The sequence below is a fragment of the Choristoneura fumiferana genome, chromosome 21, assembly GCF_025370935.1.
Source record: "Choristoneura fumiferana chromosome 21, NRCan_CFum_1, whole genome shotgun sequence".
Classification (NCBI taxonomy): Eukaryota; Metazoa; Arthropoda; class Insecta; order Lepidoptera; family Tortricidae; genus Choristoneura; species Choristoneura fumiferana.
This window is the reverse complement of record NC_133492.1, coordinates 546,147-572,057: the sequence shown is the minus strand read 5'-3', so window position 1 is coordinate 572,057 and position 25,911 is coordinate 546,147. Positions and strand designations below refer to the sequence as shown.

The 25,911-nt window shown below is 40.0% G+C and overlaps 1 protein-coding gene across 2 annotated transcripts; it reads right to left on the bottom strand.

Annotated features, from left to right (window-relative positions):
* Positions 1-425: 425 nt before the first annotated feature.
* On the bottom strand, positions 426-25,696 carry LOC141439902 (uncharacterized). 2 transcript variants are annotated; one of them, XM_074104353.1, is made up of 3 exons: positions 18,156-25,696; positions 10,478-18,071; positions 426-7,983 (listed from the first exon to the last, which is right to left on the bottom strand). In XM_074104353.1, exons 1-3 carry the CDS (start codon positions 25,221-25,223, stop codon positions 7,814-7,816), a joined length of 14,832 nt encoding a protein of 4,943 aa, XP_073960454.1. In that variant the 5' UTR covers positions 25,224-25,696; the 3' UTR covers positions 426-7,813. The 2 variants fall into 2 exon arrangements, with proteins under 2 accessions (XP_073960454.1, XP_073960453.1); XM_074104352.1 differs by having other exon boundaries at positions 10,478-25,696.
* Positions 25,697-25,911: the final 215 nt, after the last annotated feature.

The following is a 25,911-nucleotide window of genomic DNA, read 5'->3' as shown; positions in this document are numbered from 1 at the left end:
CTGCTGGGCACAGGTTTTTTTTTTCATAATAAGGCTTGCGGATGGGGAACTTTACACACATTAGCAGGTTTGTGCAGGTTTCCTCATCATGTTTTCCTTCACTGTAAAGATAATTTCAAATGTAATTTCGTACATGAATTTCGAAAAACTTAGATGTGCGAGGCCGGGTTTGAACTCACGATCCTCTGCTTGAGAGCACATATTCTATCTGCTACCTCTTTACGCAAAAACCTCCTAACCGATTTAGATAAAATTTGGTACGGAGATAGTTCAAGAACTTAACAAGGACAAAGGATAGTTTTCATCCCAGAAAATTGCACAGTTCCCGCGGATAGCGGTAAACGTATTCTTCGCAGCCAAGGTCGCGAGCAACAGCTTGAAAAATACGGTTGCCCCAAAACTAAATTATGGGTAAATAAAAAATGTTTAACATTTTGTGTTTTTTTTTATTTATTTAATGAATCTTACACTTTCATCAAACACGCTGAATGGGGGAGCGTTACGACTGATACAATGAGTGATTTAATTTTAAATTTACATACAATTAATCATTACATGTACCTAATTCCACGTATTACATCATTATTCTAATTATTAAATATCGTTTTTGGCAGGCTTACGCAAAATGCCGTCTACGTTTGAATTTAAATAAATCATGGTCTTGCTGTAGCTTTAAAGTTAGTTCAACGTTCAGCTTTTATTTAAAAAAATATATGACGATAAACAATGCCAGGTAAGCACTAGGCGACTAAAAAATAATTTAATTAATATTTTATTTAATTAGTTTAACTTAAACCCTGCTGTCGGCACTTTAATGTTCAATTTCGATAACAAAGCCAACAATCTAATTAAAAAATATTTGTGGTCATTCAGCCCGCATTGGAATAAACTACAACCCTGCAAAAATACATATGTGTTGCACAGACGCAGCCATTACGCACGTGTGATTATAAGGCAGGATAACAAAAATATAATTTTGTAATTGTTATAATATGCCTTTGCAAAGTTACGCTTGAATCACGTCCCACTCTAATTTTAGAAATATGAAAGAGACACTACGTCAAGTTTTGTACCACTGATATGGAACAGCTGGCTTATAGTTGCAACCGTTTAATCCAAATTGAACCTTAAACGACATCATGTGGATTAATTTCAACAAACTAAGAGAACTTAGAGAAACTAACCAATAATAGTGATAATATCAAATTCTGTAATGCTTTAGTGATTTGTCACGCGTGCCTGCCATTAGCACAAATATTTCACGATAGTTTTTCCGTTATACTACGCCGAGCATAACCATTTTAGTTTTAAATAATATGAATATAAATACTTTTTGCTATTGAAAAATTGCTTGCCCAATCTGGCATATATTGCTGGATCTTGTGTCTGTCTTGTCATCTGTCACAGATTTATTCAAAAAATGATTTTTTTTTTCTATTGATTAGTTCCTCCACGCTTCATAACTGCACTTTTCGATACCATAATTGTACAAATATAACAATATAACATCTCGTCACATTTTTTTTTGACAATATTACAAAGAAATAACGGGAAGAAACATTGTTAAAAACAATACTGACCTCGTTATAAATTAAACAGCAGGTATTAATAGAAAAAAAAATTGATTTGATTTTATTTCTTAATTAATTCGTAGACGGCATAATGGCAATCCCATTAATAGCTGTAAAGAAAGCGACACAGCATCAGTCAAACCATTAAGCGTGTTGATTATTTGTTCTGCGACGGTGATGTGGCTGCATTTTATCAATGCTATGCTTTCTTCCAACAACGCTGTCGTTGGTCGTTTAAACGGTCTCTTAACACTTCAATTAACGTATCAGAAACGTTGTTAAAAGGTGGCAGAGTTTCTTGTAGAGTGCTTAGTTAGCTTTAAAAATGCTCTCATCTCAGGAATCAACGCCATTTTCCACAGACGTTTCAATACTAACGCTATTTCGTTTCTACATGCAAACGTTTCAGGGACGTTGTTAAGGCTGCGTCCACCAGAGATGTGTGAGCGCGTTGCGAGAAATGTATTTCTCATGAGCCAATAGAAACGCTTCTGATCTTTTTCTTGATCTTTGCTTCGCTGAGGCACAAAACACAGATAGTTCAGAAGTCAATCTTCTGTATGTACTTCACTTTTCCTACCTACGCTCGGCGGTCGCTCTAAGGTTGTCAACTATGGCTTATGCACCAAAAAACTATCGTGGTAGTGGCACTCGTATCTAGTTGTTTGATTTAATTATATTGTTGAGAATGAAACGGGAAGAATGGAAAAATATAAATTAATAACTAAAATATTTTAATTTTAATGTCATTGTTATATTATAAATTTGTCACAGAAAATATCTTGCGACGATTTCGTTATTGGTGAAACTCATGATTATTTAATTTAAACAACCGTCCACTGAACAGATATAATAACTTTTTTTTTGTTGCTCTATTTCTATCTATCTATCTATAACAGACCTTATAGCGCCCGTCTTCGGACATAGGCCTTCTCTCTCTACTTTTCCAGTCTTGCCTATTCATTGCCACTCGCATCCAGTTTACACCAGCTGGAGTTTGAGCTTTTGTTGCTCATTTATTGCACAAAAAAGTTTACAGACGCGTGTCTCAAGCGGATTGCACTCGCGCTCGCCCTGGTCCCAACCGGTCCGAGATATCGTGTCCGTGAGCAGTGTCTATGTGTGCGTTGTTCTGGCGCACTTGTATGGAGATTGATTTCTGAACTATCTGTGTTTTGTGGCTGAGGTGTTTCCGCTAGTGCTGCGCTGAGCTAAGGTAAATGAAGTGTTTCTATTGGTTCATGTCGAACGCATTCCTGGGAAGACACCCTCGCACATCTTTGGTGGAGATGCATCTTTAGCGATATGGTGGTACAGCTATTGGAAGAAATATTAGATTTAGTTGCAAAGTAAACTTTTCTATACAGGGTGTAATCGTTAAGTGTGCCCAGGTGGTTATTCCGTAACTATTACAGATATCAAAAAACTGTGAAGTGATATCGAAAGTACGTTGCCCAATGAGTAAAATGACATCATTAACTTTTTTTTAATAAATCTTTAATTTTGACATCAAACACTCCCAATCACAACTCCCAATATATATTAAATCTTTAATATTAGTACTAAACTTATGAAATAACATTTTAAAATAAGGAAACTAAAACCTTTATAGCTAATCTCGTACTAAATGTATGGGAGTGTTTGATGTCAAAATTATGGATATTTCTCTTTTTATTTTTAAAAAGTTAATGATGTCATTTACCTAGTTAGGTAACGTACTTTCGATATCAGTTCACAGTTTTTTGATTATGTAATAGTTATTGAATAATCGCCTGGGCACATTTTTTGTTATAATAATATAAATAAATATATCATCAATATTACTACACATAATCGCGTTTTGATAGTTTATTGAGTAAATTTCTTGATTTCTGATATCAAGTAGTTTATTGTCAGATTTTTGAAGTTATGTAAATACCTAAATCTGACAAGTAAGCAAATCAGATTTTTTTTAAAAATACTTTTTGTTATCTTTACAAAACACTTCACCTCATCACCGTTAGCAGAACATTAATAAATCTTTGAATACGCCTACAATCAGTTGTTAGCACCACGAAAGCATTATCACTATCACTACCCTTTGGATGATTATCCAATTTCATCAACGTCCCTCACAATTCCATACACAAAGTATACTGAACTAATAAAGGAAGGTTTAGACTACGAACTTTACACTGCAAACTTACTCGCAAAAAGCCTAGACTATAATTTAAAACTCCGTAAGATTTTTGTAAGATTTTTCTTCACACAGATATTTAATATTTTTTGTATCATAGTCTAAACCTATCTTCATTATTTTATTATCTGTAAATAAATAAAATTATATTTTAAGTGAGATAATTGATAAGTAATTTTATAATTCAGAAGCAATCAAGTATTGAGCTCCCGAGAGTAGATTTCGTTAACCATGGTTTATGCTCGGAGCCTTAAATTAACTTTATATATACTTAACTAGTTCCTTAATAGTTTAAGAATTACACTCAAGTATCAAATAAATATTAACTTAAGTCTCCGAGTCAGACAATTGTGATAGTAGTACCTCAAAAAAACTATACTTACTTAAACCTATCACATTATTATCTGAAAAAAAAATCTAAAATGACCAACACTTTGATCAGTACTTTATGTAGAGATCTGCTACATTTACAAGGCACATGCAATTTCAATGTGTGAGTAAATTAAAGTTTCAGCGATGTCAATGTGCGTGTTAGTTTATGACGATAAGATTAAAACAAGCAAACAAAAAATACTTACACATTCAAATTCATCGGCACAACTATGCCTCGTAAGCGTAGAAGAGCTCTATTTCAGTTTTTCACAAATTTCACTTCCATTTCCTGGTATATCCGTAATCTCCTCATTAAAAAACTAAATCTAAAAGTAACTTAATTTTATAGACTGAGAGGCTGTTTCACCACCCAGTGATTAATTTTATTTGACAGATATGTGATGCCGTCTCCGTCTATTCGAACGAAACCAACAGAGACGGCATCACATTTATCCGTCAAATAAATTTAATCAATGGATGGTAAAACAGAGTGGCATTTACTTCTTAGAAAATCAGCACTTGCTAATACGGTAAGCATTCTTATTGGTAATGACATTAAAATCTGACAAAGTTTTTCGTCAATCTCGTTGAAGTTATGATCTGACAGCTGTCTAGAAGCATTTATACTAACAAATCTTACTGTCAGCTAGGCGTAAGATAAACTATTTTAAATTTAGAAACTTTCCTGCTGTATCCAAAAGACAATTACGTTAATAACAGTCAGTGCTACTTTACTGATTTTTAGCTTTAGCACGGTAGTTTTGGCCAGTTACATTCTTTTTTTTTATTCAAAGTAACGAATTTTCCTTCGAGTTTAAATTTCATTGTCATACTTGATATTCACGCAATTCAACGAGATTTGAGAACTAATACACTTTTACATATTTGTAGGTATCTGATTCAAGTTTTTTTTAATCTTAGTCTTACTCAGTCAGACTGATGCCAATTTCTTCAAGATATTTAGTAGGTAATAGTATTTTCTCGAGAGCATTATTACTTGTTAATTACCAATAAGTATGACATAAGATATGATGAAAATAATAGGTACAATCTTATTATTACTTATTGGATATGCGTCCCAGTATTAATAATTAATTATAATTCATTATAAGTTGACAATATTCGGTCAAGCCGAAAGAATAACAACATTTAATAATTTCAATAATGATTTATTTATCAGAGCTATTGATCTTCACTAAGCCGATACAATTCTTAATTTTAAATAACATTTTTTTTTATTCCTAGTAGTATGCATTAGTTAAAGTACTAACTATAAAATACAATATTTTTGGGCCAGACTTTCGTCTACCTTAAGCGGGCTTAGAAGCCACCAAATCATAATAGAATATGTAACTATGAAGCAAATCATTGTCATTAACGACGTCTTAATGATTCATGGCAATAGTCGAAGATAATGATAAAGGTCCATGTCCCTGTTTAGTCCCATCCACTACCTAAAGCATAAACTCACAAAAAACAATATTATTGTGCTCACAACAATACACTCAAACACATATACCGATAATATAGAACTTACATAAAACTCATGTTTGACTCAAAAATAAAATATAGAGTATACATGATAAATACGATATTCGTTTCAAACATCGTTAGGTTTATTTCTAAAAGTACTTATTTATGGTCTGACAATTTATTTGTTGACTGGTTACCTCACGTTGTTTGGAATGAAATTCGTGATATTTTTAGTATCTTTTTTATGTTTATCCTTTTATATTTTTGTTATTATATTGTGCTGTTGCATTCGCTCGCTATTAACTATTAGACAAAGGTTAGCAAAGTAAGCGATAGAATGGTGTTACATTCTGCTTAACTCTATGGATGACTTAAAATTAATTGACTCAAAAACCTTCATTCAATAGTTACTGTAAAGGAAAGGTACATCGGACCTTAGGAAAGCTGGCAGCTTACATCTAGATGATAAATAAAACGATGAGGTTTCACCACATTCTCACATACCCTTCACTGCAGTAATTGAAAAATAATCTAATGGAGTTATTAATAGGTAGGTTCTATAATTACATGAGGATTTCGTTTGGAAAACGGTTATAGAAACGCTAGAAATCAACTCTCAATCCAAAGCCATTCCCATCGAGAAAAATGCTGCCTCTCACTTTTCAAAGGCGATCAAAAGAGTCAACTCATTCTCGATGGGAAACCTCGAATTTTAGGAACAAAACGACTCCTACTGGTAGTAGATATTTGGATCGCGACTAGAAATTTATAAACGATAGGCCAAAAATTAACCGCCAATAAAAATTTGACAAAAGAGATTCAACTATCACCGACGACTTTGCAAGTATAACATCGTTATAACTATGTCTCAGTAAACTTCGGCACAACAAGCAAATCACAAACAAAGGTAAATATCTGTAATAGTTCTACTAAAACATTTATTTTATAATGGATTAAGCTCTCTACCTAACGTTTTAGGCTCACTGGATGTCGGGCGACAGAGAGCGCTTCTGTTGCTTTAGTCATTCTATGAACAGTAATCAAAGACCTTTCATGATTCACCTATCTCTTTTCCTCTTCTCAGTAATCATTAAATCTTATTCCCTTTTTGAAATTCCTTTTAGACCTATCAACTCGTTACCTATCTACATCATTAACTATCATGAAAGGTATTGATTTGCGTTCGTTAGAACTAAAAATGCATGGAAGGCGGATCAACGGACTGCGTCAATCCTTTCCACGGCCAAGCGAGAAAAGTTTGAAAATGCAGGATTTTTCCAAACAATCAACGCTTAAAGCCAACCATAACTTCATGTTCCCTTTTGTGCCCAGACGCAGCCCGTCGCGGGTCCCTCGTGATCGCAAGGCTCAATTGAAAAAAGTGGCTGTAATCTTAAAAACTACAAGATCATTTTAAATCTGGCCACGCGCCCTCTGTCGTCCGGACGTAACAACTTTAGTGATAAGTTCACGACTAACAATTATTACATGCGGCTAGCGCAAGAACTAGCCTCGACTTTATCTTTAAACGTCTTTTTAAGACATTGTTAATACACTTTATTTAAAATTTCATCCTAATTTAGGTATATCAGGTCGATCGCAACTCCGTGTGTACTCGTACGCATCCTCTGCGACCGTAAAGCCTCAACAAAATGGCGTGCATGCTAAGTTTGTACAACTATTAAAATTTCACAATGCGATAGCAAAATAATTATTCAAAAATTTTGGTATTCGCACAAGCGGATTTTGGCTAAACAATATGGACTGGTTTTGCTAAATATTCGTGTATAAAAGCACTACCGATTGTAAAGACCAAATTCAAAAATATCATCAGAAATATACTTTAAATGGCATGTACTGTTACCGATGAAGCTACTAGAAAAACAGTTTAGAAAAAAATGGACGTTTCTGTTCTTAGGTCGAGAATTTGGTTATTGACTTTCAGAATTGGATGCGGTTAAGGACTCGGCCCTGGTCGTCGCGGCACGCCACAGCACTATCAACTATGATTTTATCAAACTCTTCAACAGTCTCTTAATTGCATTCAAATATCACAAAGACTTTAGGGGTTACTATTTGCATGCCATCTCATGCGGAGTAGTGGGCTCATGCGGCGCGAGGTTTGCTATCACAGCCTGATTAGTTCCTATTCCTTCCTCCGCTCGCGCCGCAGCATGGAGACTCACTTCTTCGATGAGAACGCAACAAATAGACCCGAAACCTAGAACTCTAGTCTGTAGGCGGCGCAGGAAGTCTCGTGGTCCTGGAGGTTGATGGTGCAGCGGGAGGCGGAGGGAGAGAGGTCGATCTTGTACTTCTCCAAGGCCTCCTCGTTCTCTGTCACCCAGTAGCCGAGGACGTCGGTGTCGTATGTCGGGATAATGGTCACTTCTGTAAAGTAAAACAGGGTGTGTTCAAGTAATTGATTGATTCACGCGTTACCACAGAAGGACCATATAAATAAACTAAAGGAATTAGTTAATTTGCAGGTGGTAGGACCTTGTGCAAGGTCCGCCCGGATTGCTACCACCATCTTGCTCGCTAATCCTGCCGTGAAGCAGCAGTGCTTGCACTGTTGTGTTTCGGCGTGGAGAGTAAGACAGCCGGTGAAATTACTGGCACTTGAGGTATCCCATCTTAGACCTCTAGGTTGGCAACGCATCTGCAATCCCCCTGGTGTTGCAGGTGTCTATGGGCGGTGGTAATTTCTTACCATCAAGAGACCCACTTGCTCGTTTTCCATCCAGTCGAATAAAATAATTTTTTTTTAACTAATTTCACAGTGTTTCTCCTACGTAGTGTTTAGATTCAATGTTGATTTTTAATATAGAAAATCGCAACAAAAAGTTAGAAGCCCCCCGACTTTGTAATTTCAAAGTTCAATATCTCAAAAACGGCTGAGCCGATTTTGATAAAACATGTCTAAGAATCATCGCTAGAAAACCTGCTTTCAAATAAAAACCGCATTCAAATCGGTTCACCCATTTTAGAGCTAAGGTGCCACAGCAGACAGACAGACACACACACAGCAGACACAGAGACATACATAGCGGTCAAACTTATACTCGTTACACCCCTCTTTTTGCGTCGGGGTTTAAAAACTATGTTTATTAATTCTTTATTTTGTTTTTCTTAGAAAGAAAGGGACGGCATCTTTTTTTAAATAATGCTTCAATGCTTTAACAATACTTGTGCCAAATTTGAAATCCATCAGTTACATAGATTTGGAGCAAGAATTACTTTAGCGTTGACTGGGTGCAGAGAACTCCCAACCCTTTGTACATAGAAAAAGATACATCATGATCATCATCCCATCCATCCCTATATACGTTCACTGCTGGGCACAGGCCTCCTCTCAGAACAAGAGGGCTTGGGCCATAGTTCCCACGCGGGCCCAGTGCGGATTGGGAACTTCGCACGAACCATTGAATCGCTTCTCAGGTTTGTGCAGGTTTCCTCACGATGTTTTCCTTGACCGCAAAGCTCGTGGTAAATTTCAAATGTAATTCCGCACATTTTTGTGTATGATGCTATCCCACTAATATTAGAAATGCGAAAATTTGTAGGTCTGTTTGTTTGTTACTGCATCACGTCTAAGCCGCTGAACCGATCTAGATGAAATTCGGTATACAGATAGTTTGAGTCCCGAGGAAGGACGCAGGATAGTTTTTATCCCGGAAAATTGCATAGTTCCCGCGGGATAGCGATAACTGAAATCTGTGCGGACGGATTCGCGGGTAACGGCTAGTTATCTTTATAAAGGTATAATTTGGTAAACTTCAGGCTTTGGGGGCAAGTTTTCACAGACTAAATAATATTTTTCTTTCTACACTCTTAGATATAAACCGAGCATACTTAATTTGAGAATCTAAAAAGATAGTAGATTGTACAACAAGAGCATAAAACGAGCCATTTTACCCGAGACGTTCATATAGCCACCCGAGCCGGTACGGCGAGGGTGGATAGACACGTCAAGGGGAAAATGGATTTAATGCTCGAGTTTTACGCTCTGCTTTTCACTTCGATGGCGAGGAAATGATAATAATCAACAGTGGAAAAAATTGTTCACTCACTATGTACCTTTTATTGTTCATGCATTACAATATAATTATGTATAAATTTTTAGTTTTATTGATCTATTTTGATTGATCTGATTGATTTTTAGTTTTATATAAATTAAAAATTATCAAAAAAAATATGTAGAAACTATTTTGTTCGTGGCTGTCTACACCTGATTACATTGTTCTTAGACGAAGATTTTAATTTAAGCACTAGAGCATAAAAAGTCGTTTCATGTCGCCTAGATACAGCATAAAAACGAATTTTACGAGCATGAGAAGTAAAAACATTTTTTTTTAATAAAATCTTCGTCTAATACCAACTCAAGACCAAGGTAATCAGGTGTCAACAGCCACAAACTAAAAAATTCTAAATATTTTTTAATTTATATAAAACTAAAAATCAATCAAATCAATCATAATAAATCAGTAAAATTAAAATAATGGAATTATTATACTAATGCATAAAATATAAAAGGTACATAGAAAGTGAATCATTGTTTCCACTGTTGCTATTTCATTTCCTCGCCATCGAAGTGAAAATCAGTGTGTAAAACTCGAGCATTAAACCCATTTTCTTCTCGACGTGTCTATCCACCCTCGCCGTACCGGCTCGGGTAGCTATATGAACGCCTGGGGTAAAATGGCTCGTTTTATGCTCTTGTTGTACAATCTACTATTTGCTGTCAAGTTATTCTTGTAGCGGCAAAGGGACTGGGCACTTTTTTATCATCACAGTACAACAGTTCTGACTTTTATTAAATCAAGTAGATAGAGGTAAAGAGGAAAATAACTAAAAAACTGTAATTAGTCGACAGTAAACTCACCTAGATCTTTGTCCTCCCATGTCTTTTTAGCATCAAGCAGGGCATTGTAAATCTCCTTTGACGGCTCAGTGCCAGAGAACACGTAGTACCTAGCACGTACGCGCTTAAAGAACTCCATAGCAGAGTAATACGAATTTCCGTGATGAGGGACATACGTCAACTCCATGTATACAGGAGCTGGTGCTTTCTTCTTACTGGGAGATTCTGAAACGCGACTCTTTGCCTCTTTACTCCTTTCTTGATTAAGTTTGTTCTTATTAAGTACAGTAGACTGCTTTTTCGGAGTGCTTTTTCCGTCAGTTGGAGGCATGATAGGACTGGGTAAACCTAAGGGCTTGCCCCAAGATTCTATTGGATCTTTAGCCTTGCTAGTCTCTGTGGTAACTTCGTGTCGCTCGCTCTTAGATTCTTGTTTACTGCTGCTTGACGATGACGACGTTTCGGTTTTTTTCAATTCGCCTTTGATATCTTTAAGAGTTATTTTTTCTTCCTTTGACGATGTTGTTTGACTGACGCTTGAATGGCTCTGCTCGTCAAGTTCGTATTTGGCAGTTATACTTGAAATAACAGCAGAGCCGCTCACCTTCTTGTGTTCTTCGATTGCTTTTTCAAAATGTTCATCGGCTTCTCTAAGGAATGTGGCATCAGACTTGCTTATGCGTTGAGATAGTTCGGATTTCAGTTTCTCATGTGACAAGAAATCTTCCGTTAACTTTGAAATTGGTTTTTCAATCGTATGCACTTCTGTTTTTACTTCAGAATGACTAGAAGATGTATAAGAATCATCTTCCGGTGGTTGACTAAAGAACGAAGTTGTCATCGGATCTTTAATGGTGTCGAAATGTTTTTCAACTGCAATGTCTTCAGTTATGTCTTGTTGTTTCGTATCTAATTCGAAGCTTAAATTTGATCTAGGCGAGTGGGCAACTTGTGATTTAGTACTACTTGGGCTGCCGGGGCCATCGTCATCACTATAGTACATTCCGCTGCTCTCTGTTGTGCCCCAAACATGAGTAGCCGCCCTCGATCCCCGAGAACTGATTTCAGATGGTGGTGAAGAAATGCCAGGATGATCCAAGTCATCACTGGCTGCCGATGAACTGCGCATTTCACCAGTTTTTGACGATAATTTCGAAAACGACTTTTCACTCTCTCCTGTATCAATAATTTCTTCGTATTCTTCCTTAAATTCGGAAATAGTAGTTTTAGTTGATTTCGTTGTTTTAGTAACGCCATCGCTGCCTTTGCTAACAGTAGTTGTTTCTACTGTAACTTTAAGTTTTTCTGGGCTAATGACTTCTTTTGTAGTTACAACGGTTATAGTCTGGGTGATTTCGTTTTCACCTTCTTTGACTACTTTAGTAAATGTATCAGTTTCAGTTGTAACTTCACCAACAGGTGAACGCTGTTTCTTTGGCTTCATTTCAGGCTTAGGCTCTTCTTTTTGAGTCAGTGGTAGTTCTTCAAGATTTGGTTTCACCTCTGTGGTAGGTTGTTTTTCAATTTCTTCTAATTCTTCTGGTGTCCAATCATCTAGCCCTGTACCAATAGGCAAATACGTTATTTGTGTTCGCACGTCTTTTGTTGTTTCAACTGAACCATCTTCCTGAGCGTTCTCTGTTAAGGTCTCAGTGACTGTTTTAACAGCAATTTCATTCGTCTCATTATGTTTTAATTCCTCTTTGGTAACATACGTTGTGACAGTTTGAGTAATCTTACGCCCGTGTTCAGTAATTATATTTGTTTTTTTATCTACTGAGGATTTAACTTTTCCAGTAGTATGTAGCCCTTGTAATGCCGCTTGCAGGTCACTGTCCGAAGTTTTTTGGAATTCTGAAAGTGTTATTTTAACATCTTTTGTGGTTTCTGTAGAACCATCAGGATATTCGTCAACAGTTAAAGTTTCAACTGTAGTTCTAACACGTCTTATGTTTTTATCTGTACTAGCAAGTGTTTCTTTCTTAGTTTTAGTTGTGATTATGCGCTTGATAGTAGATGAACCTTGTTTGATGATTTCATTTTTGACATCAGATTCTTCCGTCGTATCTTCAACCGTTTCGGAATCATCAATGTAAGTTTCAGGTATTTCAGAGTCATCTTGGACTGAACGTGGTGTCTTAAGGAAAACATCAGCTATTGATACTTTTTCACTCTTCTTTGTTATAACTGTTCCATCTGGATGTTCATCTTCAACCGTTGTCCTTACGGTGGTCTTAATCTTTTTGGATCTTGTCTCTATGTTCTCAAACTCTTGTCTGACGGTTGTGACAGTAGTTTTTCTAATTATAAATATACCATTCTCCGTTACTTCTTCAGTTTCTGAACTAGTATGTTCGTCTGGTTTTCCAATTTGAGCATAGCCTCCTAAATTCGCATCTAGGCTTTCTGTCCCATAATCAGCAACTGACACTCTCACATCTTTTGATACTTCAGTTGTTCCATTAGGTAACTTAGTTTCAGTAATAACTTCTATTGTAGTTCTAATTTTCTTCTTGGACCCATCAGTTGCCAGCAAAATTTCTTTTGTAGTGGTTGTAGTAACTATTTGCTTAACTTCTTTGCCCTCTCTTGTTACAATTTTTTCAATTGTATCTACATCGACTGATTTATCCTCTAGTTTTGAAAATTCTTTAAGGTCATCTGTCTGTGTATCTTTTTCAATATCACTAACTGCGGTGTTTGTATCTATAGTTGTTTTAGCCGAACCATCAGGATATGTATCGGTTGTGGTTATTGTGGTTACGGTTTTGAGTTTCTTAAGTACGCCGCTTTTGTCAGAGTATTTAATTTTAATAACCCTAGTAGTAATTGTTCTTTTAATAGTTATATCTTTTTCTTGAATGTCTTCTGTTTCTGTTGTTTCATTTTCATCTGGTTCTCCTTCAGCTTTGAGATCTTTAAGAACTAATGTTATTTTTTCATCGTCATTAGCATCGTCTTTGATTCCGTTTTCATTTGAACTCACAAATTTTTGTACGATAGCTTCGTGAAGACTTTCCTCTGCTATTGACACTTTTTCACTAGTTTTAGTGATTATTGAGCCATCAGGATGTTCATCTTCTATCCTAGTAAGGATGGTAGTTTTAATCCTCTTTACATTATTGATCTTGTTATGGAATTCTTCTTTGATAGTAGTAACAGTTGTTTTACGTTTGATCGTAATCCCATTGTCTGTAACAGTTTCTACAGCAGTTGTTATATCTTCCAGAGGTTTTCCCACTTGCTCATACTCCACGGATTCTACACCAGCTAATTCAACTCCGAAATCAGATACAGAAACTTTGACGTCTTTTGTAACTTCAGTTACACCATCAGGCAAATGAGTTTCAGTCACTATTTCAGTAGTAGTCCTAAGTTTCTTCATATTTTTTACTATTGAAGATAAAACTTCTTTTGTAGTTGTCGTTGTTATAAATTGCAGTACACTTTTTTCATTCCTCATAATTGTTTTTTGTTGTTTTTCTACTTCAACCGACTTATCTTCTGTAGTAAAACCAACAAGTTCAGGTGACTCAATAACTTCTTCAGCTTCTATATCTGTAATAGAAGTGCTGCCATCTACCTTAGTGTGGGAAGAACCGTCAGGATAACTATCGGTAGTCGTCACGGTTAAAACTGTTTTAAGTTTTTTGGGATTACCTTGACTGTCCGCATAAGTTGTTTTTATAGTTCTAGTTACGATAACTCTTTTGATAATAATTGTTTCTTGCTTAATTTCTTCGGTTCTCGTTGATTCAGTTTCTTCCGGCTCACCCAACACATTCAAGCCATTTAATATTTGTTCGATATTACTAGAATCACTTTCAGGCTCTTCAGTTATTACTTCTACGTTCCCCTGAACGTCTTTGGAGCCATCTGGGCGTTCTTTCGTTATTGTTGTTTCAATAGTAGTTCGAATTTTTTTAGTATCATCTACTTTTAGTGTCTCTTTTTTCGTGACTGTAGTTACTGTTTCCATAATTTCAATATTATTTTCTTTTACAATTCTTTTCCTTACATCAGTATCTATAGTTGTAGTTTCAACATCATCATCAGATTCTTCCGTTTCTGATACGTATTGGACTTGAGCTAACTGATCAGTTGTAATGGAAGACTCATCTTTTCTAGTTTCTTTTATTTGGCTACTGGTTTCTGTTTCAGACTTATCGCTTTCGAGGTAAAGTTTATCTATTCTAGTGTCTTTGGCATACAAATCCATTTGCGAGGTAGATTTAAGACTGGAAGAACATTCAGAAAGTAAAGTCTGTGTATCTGTTGTGGTGATAGTAGAACCATCTGATCCTTTGCTTAGTGTTGTCGTTTCAATAGTAGTTTTTATGTTTTGAGGTGTACCATCTTCTCTTGATATTACTTCTTTAGTCGTCACAGTGGTAATAGTCTGAGTGACAACATTTTCACCTTCTTTGATGATTTTAGTGACTGTGTCAGTTTCTGTCTTAATTTTACCCATGTTTTGCATCAGAGATAGTAAATCGGAATCTCCATCATCCGAAGAAGAGTCTTTAATTGTTTTAGGTACCTTTTCGGTTGAAGTAGAAATCTTTTGCGTTAAGACATCTTCGCCTACGTGCACCACTTTAGTTATAGTTTCTTCAGAACCATCTGACTTGTCATAGGTAATTTCACTTTGAACACCTTCGCTTACTTTGATATCTTGAAAGCTGCTTGGTGTCTTTGGCAATGGACTTACGGGGACTGTAGGTGGCGTAGATACTCTTTCAATATCGGAGTAGACTATAAGAGATTCCATTCCTTCTGTTTTTATACCTTGTTGAACAGATTCGTCATTAAAAGCTTTATGTATCGATTCCATGAATTGCATAGCATCATCTTTGATGTCAGTTAGTCCTTCGCCTTTATATAAAAGTGAATCTATGTCCAATGGAATGCTATGTACTCCAGAATCTGATGCTTCTGACAAAGGTATTTCATCTTTAGGAGATCCTAATTCCGTTCTTGTAGAATCAGGAACAGTCTTTAAGATATCAATTTCTTTTAATGTCGATGAACATGAATCGTCACTTAATTTATTTAATCTACTACTGCTTATAGATTGTAACGTATCTGCGTCGGAAAAGACTTTTACACGTTTGTCTTTTTCAGCGGATTCATAACTGTATTTTTCTTCTAAACTGACTTCTTTGGATATATCTTCTGAGCTGCCTTGTAAAATAAAACTATCTCTCTCTAGACCACTGTCTACTGTAGATATTGAAGATAACATGTCGGAAGAATCTTTTGATTTCTCATGGTCTGTTGATCGCTTTTTAACTGTATGCAATTTATACTCTTCACTCATTTGCTTGTGGCTCGATGAGAGTGAAGATAATTCATTAGTAACTTTTATATGGGAAAATGCTGATGGCGAAACGTGATCTTCGTGACTTTCCACTTTAGATTCCACACTGGAATAGCTCTCGTCTGACAAGACTTCGTTTTCTTTATTAAAAGTACTAGTAGATATTTGTTCTTGTATCTTCTCATCAGCACCTTTTAAATCTAAATCATGCTTACTGATTCGACTGATAGACTCTGTGAACTGCTTTTTTTCTATCTTTCTTAATTGCTCAGATTTTGATTCTTGCTTGGACGTCGTTTCTGTAACAGAGTTTTTCACAACTTTATTGTTCTCGTCAATATCTTTCTCATCCTTAGTAATTTCTTTAGTTTCTTTAGCAGACGCCTCTTCTTTCTTGTCTACAAGTATTTTATTTTTACCATCTTCTGAAGAAGTTAATGATTTTTCTTCATCTATCTTTTCAGAAGAACTAATGATTGTTTCCTCTGACTTGTCAGTACTTGGTGTTGTATCAACTGACGTTCCAACTTCATGTTTAATTGGACTAAAAGCAGTCTTGACGACGTCTTCTTTTTCATGTTTATCGAAAACTTTGCCCAGAAGTTTTTGAGAACTTTCTTTTTCATTTTTCACATCATGTTTCAAAGACGAAGTAATCATGGCATCAAGTTTTGGATCTCTGAGTTCATCCATAACAGTGCTAGATACAATACCCTCTAAGTTTTGAACAATAGTAGGGCAAATAGATTCTTCAACTGGAGTCTTATCTGATAGTACTGCCTTTTCCAAAGGTTTCTTTTCAGGTGGCATTGGATATTCTGAGGAAACTAAAATTCTAGATTTCTCTAAATCTGATTCTTGGGATGTTGGGGTACTAGACTTTTCAACAGAAGTCTTCTCAGGTGTTACATGGCTAATTGATATATCTAATCGTATTTCTTCTGAAGCCACAGTGCTGCTAGCCTTGTCTGAAGGAACCGTTGCTGATGGTACAGGACTGTCTGTCTTTTTGCCAGTGTTTGCTTTATCCGACGATAAGGGGCTATCCAATTTTTCTAAAGTTACTTTCTCAGATGGTGCCGTAATTAATGTTTTGTCTACTTTAGCATTCTCTGATGACAAATAATTGATACCTTTTTCGGGTTCATCCGGCTCTAAATCTTTTAAGGTACTTGTGAAAACTTCACTCAGCGGTAAGCTAGTAGGTTTATCAACAGCAATTGAGTTTAATGATTTCTCAAGAACCTGTTTAGTGCCTTCATCTTTAACGACAGAAGCAATATCTGTCATGTTAAGACTATCCAATATTGACCTCTCCTTGATCAGCTGGCTGGCTTCTCTTTCTCCAGACACGAGCACATCCACAACACTTCTATCAGTAAATTTAAATTCCTCATCAACACTTTTAGCTGAATATGTGACAGATATTTCTTTAGATGGCACCTTTTCAGATGGCAAAGTATCTAATAGCGATGGGCTATGAGCTTTTTCAGAAGGTGTTTCAGTCAATACAGGGCTTTGTGTTTTCTCCAATGGCAAGTTGGGTGTTGGTGGTGATATTGGGCTAGGTGGCTTCTCTGACGCCAACTTGCCTGATGGTGTCGGACTGTGTGATTTTTCTGATGGTGCCTTGTCTGATAGGGTAGACGCCTTCTCAAATCGTAACTTTTCTAATGGCGTTGGGCTTTGTGCCATTTCTGAAGGTATCTTCTCAGACGGGACGGGGCTCGTTGCTTTCTCAGATAGAGACCTGTCAGACGGTACTGTTCCAAGTGCCTTCGCAGACGGAACCTTGTCAGATGCTACTGGGCTAGGTGACTTCTCAGATGGAGCCTTGTCAGACGGTACTGGGCTAGATGCCTTTTCAGACAAAGCCTTATCAGACGGCTCTGGGCAAGATGCCTTCTCAGGCGGAGCTTTATCAGACGGTACAAGGCTAGTTGTGTTCTCAGACGGAACCTTGTCAGATGGTACTGGGCTAGGTGCCTTCTCAGATGGAGCCTTTAAAGAAGGTACTGGGCCAGTTATCTTTTCAAAAGGAGCCCTGTCAGACGGTACTGTTCCAAGTGCCTTCGCAGACGGAACCTTGTCAGATGCTACTGGGCTAAGTGAACTCTCAGATGGAGCCTTGTCAGACGGTACTGGGCTAGATGCTTTTTCAGACAAAGCCTTATCAGACGGTTCTGGGCTAGATACCTTCTCAGACGGAGCTTTATCAGACGGTACAGGGCTAGTTACCTTCTTAGATGGAGCCTTGTCAGACGGTACAGGGCTAGTTGCCTTCTCAGACGGAGCCTTATCTGATGGTACGGGGCTTGGTGTCTTTTCAAACGGAGCCTTTAAAGACTGGACTGGGCTAGTTGCCTTCTCAGACGGAGCCTTATCTGATGGTACAGGACTAGGTGCCTTCTGGGACGGAACCTTGTCAGATGGTACTGGGCTAGGCGCCTTCTCAGATGGAGTCTTTTCAGATGGTATAGGGCTAGTGGCCTCCTCAGACGGAACCTTGTCAAACGGTTCTGGGCTAGGTGTTTTTTCACACGGAGCCTTGTCAGACGGTACTGTGCTAGGTGCCTTCTCAGATGGAGCCTTTAAAGAAGGTACTGGGCCAGATATCTTCTCAGAAGGAGCCCTATCTGATGGAACAGGGCTAGGTGCCTTCTCTGACGGAACCTTGTCAGATGGTACTGGGCTAGGTGGCTTCTCAGATGGAGCCTTGTCAGACGGTACTGTGCTAGAAGCCTTCTCAGATGGAACCTTGTCAGATGTTACTATGCTAGGTGTCGTTTCAGACGGAGCCTTGTCAGACTGTACTGGGCTAGGTGCCTTTTCGGATGGAGCCTTTTTAGATGATACAGAACTAGTTATCTTCTCAGACGGAGCTTTATCAGACTGAACAGGGCTAAGTGCCTTTTCAGACGGAACTTTGTCAGATGGTACTGGGCTAGGCGCCTTCTCAGATGGAGCCTTTTCTGAAGGTACAGGGCTAGGTGCCTTCTCAAACGGAACCTTGTCAGATGGTACTGGGCTAGGAGCCTTCTCAGATGAAGCATTTTCAGACGGTAGTGGGCTAGATGCCTTTTCAGACGGAACTTTGTCAGATGGTACTGGGCTAGGTGTCGTTTCTGACGGAGCCTTGTCAAATGGTACTGGGCTAGGTCCTTTCTCAGATGGAGCCTTGTCAGACGGTACTGGGCTAGTTAACTTCTCAGACGGAGCTTTATCAGATGGTACTGGGCTAGGTGTCGTTTCAGACGGAGCCTTGTCAAATGGTACTGGGCTAGGTCCTTTCTCAGATGGAGCCTTGTCAGACGGTACTGGGCTAGATGCCTTTTCAGATGGAGCTTTGTCAGACGATATGGGGCTAGTTGCCTTCTCAGACGGAACCTTGTCAGGTTGTGCTGGGCCAGAAGCCATTTCAGACGGAGCGTTGTCAGATGGCACCAGGCTAGTTGCCTTCTCAGATGGAGCCTTTTCAGACGGTACTGGGCTAGTAACTTTCTCAGACGAAGCCTTTTCAGACGGTACTGGGCTAGGTGCTTTCTCAGATGAAGCATTATCAAGCGGTACAGGGCTAGTTGCCTTCTCAGACGGAGCCTTATCAGACGGTACTGGGCTAGCTACCTTCTCAGACGGAGCTTTATCAGTCGGAACAGGGCTAGGTGCCTTCTCAGACGGAACTTTGTCAGATAGTACTGGACTAGGTGCCTTCTCAGACGGAACCTTGTCAGATGGTACTGGGCTAGGTCCCTTCTCAGATGGAGCCTTGTCAGACGGTACTGGGCTAGATGCCTTTTCAGATGGAGCCTTGTCAGACGGTACGGAGCTTGTTGCCTTCTCAGACGGAACCTTGTCAGGTTGTACTGGGCTAGAAGCCTTTTCAGACGGAGCGTTTTCAGATGATACTGGCCTAGTTACCTTTTCAGACAGAGCCTTATCTGACGGTACAGGGCTAGGTGCCTTCTCTAACGGAACCTTGTCAGATGGCACCGGGCTAGGTGCCTTCTCAGATGGAGCCTTTTCAGACGGTACAGGGCTAGATGCGTTCTCAAACGCAACCTTATCAGATGGCAGTGGGCTAGGTGCTTTCTCAGACGGAACCTTGTCAGATGGTAATGGGCTAGATGCCTTTTCAGATGGAGCCTTGTCAGGTGATACGGGGCTAGTTGCCTTCTCAGACGCAACCTTGTCAGGTGGTACTGGGCTAGATGCCTTCTCAGATGATGCCTTGTCAGACGGTACTGGGCTAGTTGCCTTTTCAAACGGAGCCTTGTCAGACGGTACTGGGCTAGGTGCCTTCTCAGATGGAGACTTATGAGACTCTTCTAGATGAATTGCCTTCTCAGAAGTAGCCCTTTCAGAATGTACTGCGCTAGTTGCCTTCTCAAATGGAGCTTTTGCAGACGATTCTGGAGTAGGTGCCTTCTCAGATTCTTTATTAGGTAATGCCTTCTCAGGTGGTGCTGAGCTAGTTGATTTCTCAGATATTAATTTTAGTCCTGTATCAGACTGTTCGTTGCTTAATATCACTTTATCACCGTTGTTAAGCCCAGCTGTACTAATTGTAATATTTTTCATTACGGAACTTGGTTCGTCGTCTTCTTTTTTTGTTTCAGGACTTACAGGTGGCGTCAATACTTCTTTTTTGGGGATTTCTGAAGAAATACTGAATTTTGAAATTTTACCAGAATAAGTTTGTTCAGATAAACTTTCATCAATTTCTTTTCCTAGAGAAACTGTTGTGCTATGCATTGTGTCCAGTTTGTAAACTTTATCTTCAAATTGAAATTTACTTGATAATACATTTTTTTCTTTCTTAGGAACTATATTATTTTCATCTACTAGGTCCGGAGAACCTGGTTCATAAGGACTCTCAAACCCTTCTTCATGTGCTTGTTCATCTTTTAAAGATGAAGTCAGTTCAGTAAAGAGAGGAATTTCTGTTTTTTTTTCGATAATATTTAGCGCTTTGTCAGGCTTAACTAGACTAGAAATCAGTGTTCTTTCAACAGTAGCTTTATCTGATATAGTTGAGCGAAGCTCTTTTTCGAAAGTGACCTCTTCAGATGGCACTGGGCTTTGTCTTTTTTCCGATGGAGCTATGCTAGATGCTTTTTCACATAAAATATTTTCTGACAAAGTTGGAAATTCTTCTGAAGTAAGCTTTTCAGAGTCCATTGGGATCGGTGATTTGTAAAATGAAACAGGACTGGGCACTTTGTCAGATGGAACAAGGCTTGGCGCTGTTTCTGTTGGAGCCTTTTCTACCAGTGTTGGACTCGGTGATTTTTCTGACGCAATCTTTTCAGATGACTCTGGGCTCGGTGCTTTGTCAGATGGAACTAAGCTCGGCGTTCTTTCAGAAGGAGCCTTTTCTGACAGTGTTGGACTCGGTGCTTTTTCTGACGCAATCTTTTCAGATGGCACTGGGCTCGATGCTTTGTCAGATGGAACGGGGCTGGGCGCTTTGTCAGATGGAACTTCGCTCGGCTCTTTTTCTGATGGAGCCATTTCTGATAGTCTTGGACTCGGTGCTTTTTCAGTCGTTATCTTTTCAGATGGCACTGGACTCGGTGCTTTGTCAGATGGAACAGGGCTAGGCGCTTTGTCAAATGGAACAGGACTGGGCGCTTTGTCAGATGGAACTTCGCTCAGCGCTCTTTCAGATGGACTCTTTTCTGACAGTGATGGACTCGGTACTTTTTCTGACGTAATTTTTTCAGATGGAACTGGGCTCGGTTCTTTGTCAGATGTATCAGGGCTGGGCGCTTTATCAGATGGAACTAAGCTCGGCGCTCTTTCAGATGGACTCTTTTCTGACAGTGTCAGACTCTGTACTTTTCCTGTCGTTATCTTTTCAGATGGCACTGGACTCGGTGCTTTGTCAGATGGTACTGGACTCGGTGCTTTGTCAGATGGAACAGAGCTGGGCGCTTTGTCAGATGTATCTTCGCTTGGCGCTCTTTCATATGGAGCCTTTTCTGATGGTGTCGGACTCTGTGCTTTTTCTGATGTAATATTTTCAGATGGAATAGGGCTGGGCACTTTGTCAGATGGAACTGAGCTCAGTACTTCTTCATGTGAAGCCTTTTCAGGCAGTGACGGACTCTGTGCTTTTCCTGTCGTAATCTTTTCAGATGGCACTGGACTCGGTGCTTTGTCAGATGGAACAGGACTGGGCGCTTTGTCAGATGGAACAGGGCTGGGCGCTTTGTCAGATGTAACTTCGCTCGGCGCTCTTTCGGATGGAGCCTTTTCTGACGGTGTCGGACTCTGTGCTTTTTCTGATATAATATTTTCACATGGCAATGGACTCGGTGCTTTGTCAGATGGAACAGGACTGGGCGCTTTGTCAGAAGAAACTAAGCTCGGCGCTCTTTCAGATGGAGCATTTTCTGACAGTGTCGGACTCGGTGCTTTTTCTGCCGAAATCTTTTCAGATGGCACTGGACTCGGTGCTTTGTCAGATGGCACAGGACTGGGCGCTTTGTCAGATGGAACTTCGCTCAGCGCTCTTTCAGACGGACTCATTTCTGACAGTGTTGGGCTCTGTGCTTTTTCCGTCGTTATCTTTTCAGATGGCACTGGAATCGGTGCTTTGTCAGATGGAACAGGACTGGGTGCTTTGTCAGATGGAACAGGACTGGGCACTTTGTCGGATGGAAGTAAGCTTGGTACTTCTTCAGATGGAGTCTTTTCTGACAGTGTCGGACTCTGTACTTTTCCTGTCGTAATCTTTTCAGATGGCACTGGACTCGGTGCATTGTCAGATGGAACAGGGCTGGGTGCTTTATCAGATGTAACTTCGCTCAGCGCTCTTTCAGATGGAGCCTTTTCTGACGGTGTCGGACTCTTTGCTTTTTCTGATATAATATTTTCACATGGCAATGGACTCGGTGCTTTGTCAGATGGAACAGGACTGGGCGCTTTGTCAGAAGAAACTAAGCTCGGCGCTCTTTCAGATGGAGCCTTTTCAGACAATGTTGGACTCTGTAATTTTTCTGCCGTAATCTTTTCAGATGGCGGACTCGGTGCTTTGTCAGATGGCACAGGACTGGGCGCTTTGTCAGATGGAACTTCGCTCAGCGCTCTTTCAGACGGACTCTTTTCTGACAGTGTCGGGCTCTGTGCTTTTTCCGTCGTTATCTTTTCAGATGGCACTGGAAACGGTGCTTTGTCAGATGGAACAGGACTGGGTGCTTTGTCAGATGGAACAGAGCTGGGCGCTTTGTCAGATGTATCTTCGCTTGGCGCTCTTTCATATGGAGCCTTTTCTGATGGTGTCGGACTCTGTGCTTTTTCTGATGTAATATTTTCAGATGGAATAGGGCTGGGCACTTTGTCAGATGGAACTGAGCTCAGTACTTCTTCATGTGAAGCCTTTTCAGGCAGTGACGGACTCTGTGCTTTTCCTGTCGTAATCTTTTCAGATGGCACTGGACTCGGTGCTTTGTCAGATGGAACAGGACTGGGCGCTTTGTCAGATGGAACAGGGCTGGGCGCTTTGTCAGATGTAACTTCGCTCGGCGCTCTTTCGGATGGAGCCTTTTCTGACGGTGTCGGACTCTGTGCTTTTTCTGATGTAATATTTTCAGATGGCAATGGACTTGGTGCTTTGTCAAATGGAATAGGGCTAGGCACTTTGTCAGATGGAACTGAGCTCAGTATTTCTTCATGTGGAGCCTTTTCAGACAGTGTCGGACTTTGTGCTTTTTCTTTCGTTATATTTTCAGATGGCACTGGACTCGGTGCTTTGTCAGATGGAACAGGACTGGGCGCTTTGTCAGATGGAACAGGGCTGGGCGCTTTGTCAGATGTAACTTCGCTCGGCGCTCTTTCAGATGTAGACTTTTCTAACGGTGTCGGACTCTGTGCTTTTTCTGATGTAATATTTTCAGATGGCAATGGACTCGATGCTTTGTCAGATGGAATAGGGCTGGGCACTTTGTCAGTTGGAACTGAGCTTAGTATTTCTTCATGTGGAGACTTTTCAGACAGTGTCGGACTCTGTGCTTTTTCTGCGGTAATCTTCTCAGATGGCATTGGACTCGGTGCTTTGTCAGATGGCACAGGACTGGGTGCTTTGTCAGATGGAGCTAAGCTTGGCGCTCTTTCAGATGGAGCCTTTTCTGACAGTGTTGGACTCTGTGCTTTTTCTGCCGTAATCTTTTCAGATGGCGGACTCGGTGCTTTGTCAGATGGCACAGGACTGGGCGCTTTGTCAGATGGAACTTCGCTCAGCGCTCTTTCAGACGGACTCTTTTCTGACAGTGTCGGGCTCTGTGCTTTTTCCGTCGTTATCTTTTCAGATGGCACTGGAATCGGTGCTTTGTCAGATGGAACAGGACTCGTTGCTTTGTCAGATGGAACAGGACTGGGCGCTTTGTCAGATGGAACTAAGCTCGGCGCTCTTTCAGATGGAGCCTTTTCTGACAGTGTTGGACTCGGTACTTTTCCTGACGTAATCTTTTCAGATGGCACTGGGCTCGGTGCTTTGTCAGATGGAACAGGACTGGGTGCTTTGTCAGATGGAACAGGGCTGGGTGCTTTGTCAGATGTAACTTCGCTCGGCGCTCTTTCAGATGTAGACTTTTCTAACGGTGTCGGACTCTGTGCTTTTTCTGCGGTAATCTTCTCAGATGGCATTGGACTCGGTGCTTTGTCAGATGGAACAGGACTGGGTGCTTTGTCAGATGAAGCTAAGCTCGGCGCTCTTTCAGATGGAGCCTTTTCTGACAGTGTTGGACTCGGTATACTTTCTGACGTAATCTTTTCAGACGGTACTGGGCTCGGAACTTTGTCAGATGGAACTGAGCTCAGTACTTCTTCATGTTGAGCCTTTTCAGACAGTGTCGGACTCTGTGCTTTTCCTGTCGTAATCTTTTCAGATGGCACTGGACTCGGTGCTTTGTCAGATAGAATAGGGCTGGGTGCTTTGTCAGATGTAACTTCGCTCGGCGCTCTTTCAGATGTAGACTTTTCTAACGGTGTTGGACTCGGTATACTTTCTGTCGTAATCTTTTCAGATGGCACTGGACTCGGTGCTTTGTCAGATGGAACAGGGCTGGGCGCTTTGTCAGATGTAACTTCGCTCAGCGCTCTTTCAGATGGAGCCTTTTCTGACAGTGTTGGACTCGGTAATTTTTCTGACGTAATCTTTTCAGATGGAACTGGGCTTGGTGCTTTGTCAGATGTAACAGGACTGGGCGCTTTGTCAGAAGAAACTAAGCTCGGCGCTCTTTCAGATGGAGCATTTTCTGACAATGTCGGACTCGGTGCTTTTTCTGCCGTAATCTTTTCAGATGGCACTGGACTCGGTGCTTTGTCAGATGGCGCAGGACTGGGCGCTTTGTCAGATGGAACAAGGCTTGGCGATCTTTCAGATGGAGCCTTTTCTGAAGGTGTCGGACTCTGTGCTTTTTCTGATGTAATATTTTCAGATGGCATTGGACTCGGTGCTTTGTCAGATGAATAGGGCTGGGCACTTTGTCAGAAAGAACTGAGCTCAGTTCTTCTTCATGTGCAGTCTTTTCAGACAGTGTCGGACTCTGTGCTTTTTCTGTCGTAATCTTTTCAGATGGCACTGGACTCGGTGCTTTGTCAGATGGCACAGGACTGGGCGCTTTGTCAGATGGTACTTCGCTCAGCGCTCTTTCAGACGGACTCTTTTCTGACATTGTCGGGCTCTGTGCTTTTTCCGTCGTTATCTTTTCAGATGGCACTGGACTCGGTGCTTTGTCAGATGGAACAGGGCTGGGCGCTTTGTGAGATGGAACTTCGCTCAGCGCTCTTTCAGACGGACTCTTTTCTGACAGTGTCGGGCTCTGTGCTTTTTCCTTCGTTATCTTTTCAGATGGCACTTGACTCGGTGCTTTGTCAGATGAAATAGAGCTAGGCGCTTTGTCAGATGGAACTAAGCTCGGCGCTCTTTCAGATGGAGCCTTTTCTGACAGTGTTGGACTCGGTATTCTTTCTGACGTAATCTTTTTAGATGGCACTGGGCTCGGTGCTTTGTCAGATGGAACAGGACTGGGCGCTTTGTCAGATGGAACTAAGCTCGGCGCTCTTTCAGATGGAGCCTTTTCTGACAGTGTTGGACTCGGTAATTTTTCTGACGTAATCTTTTCAGATGGAA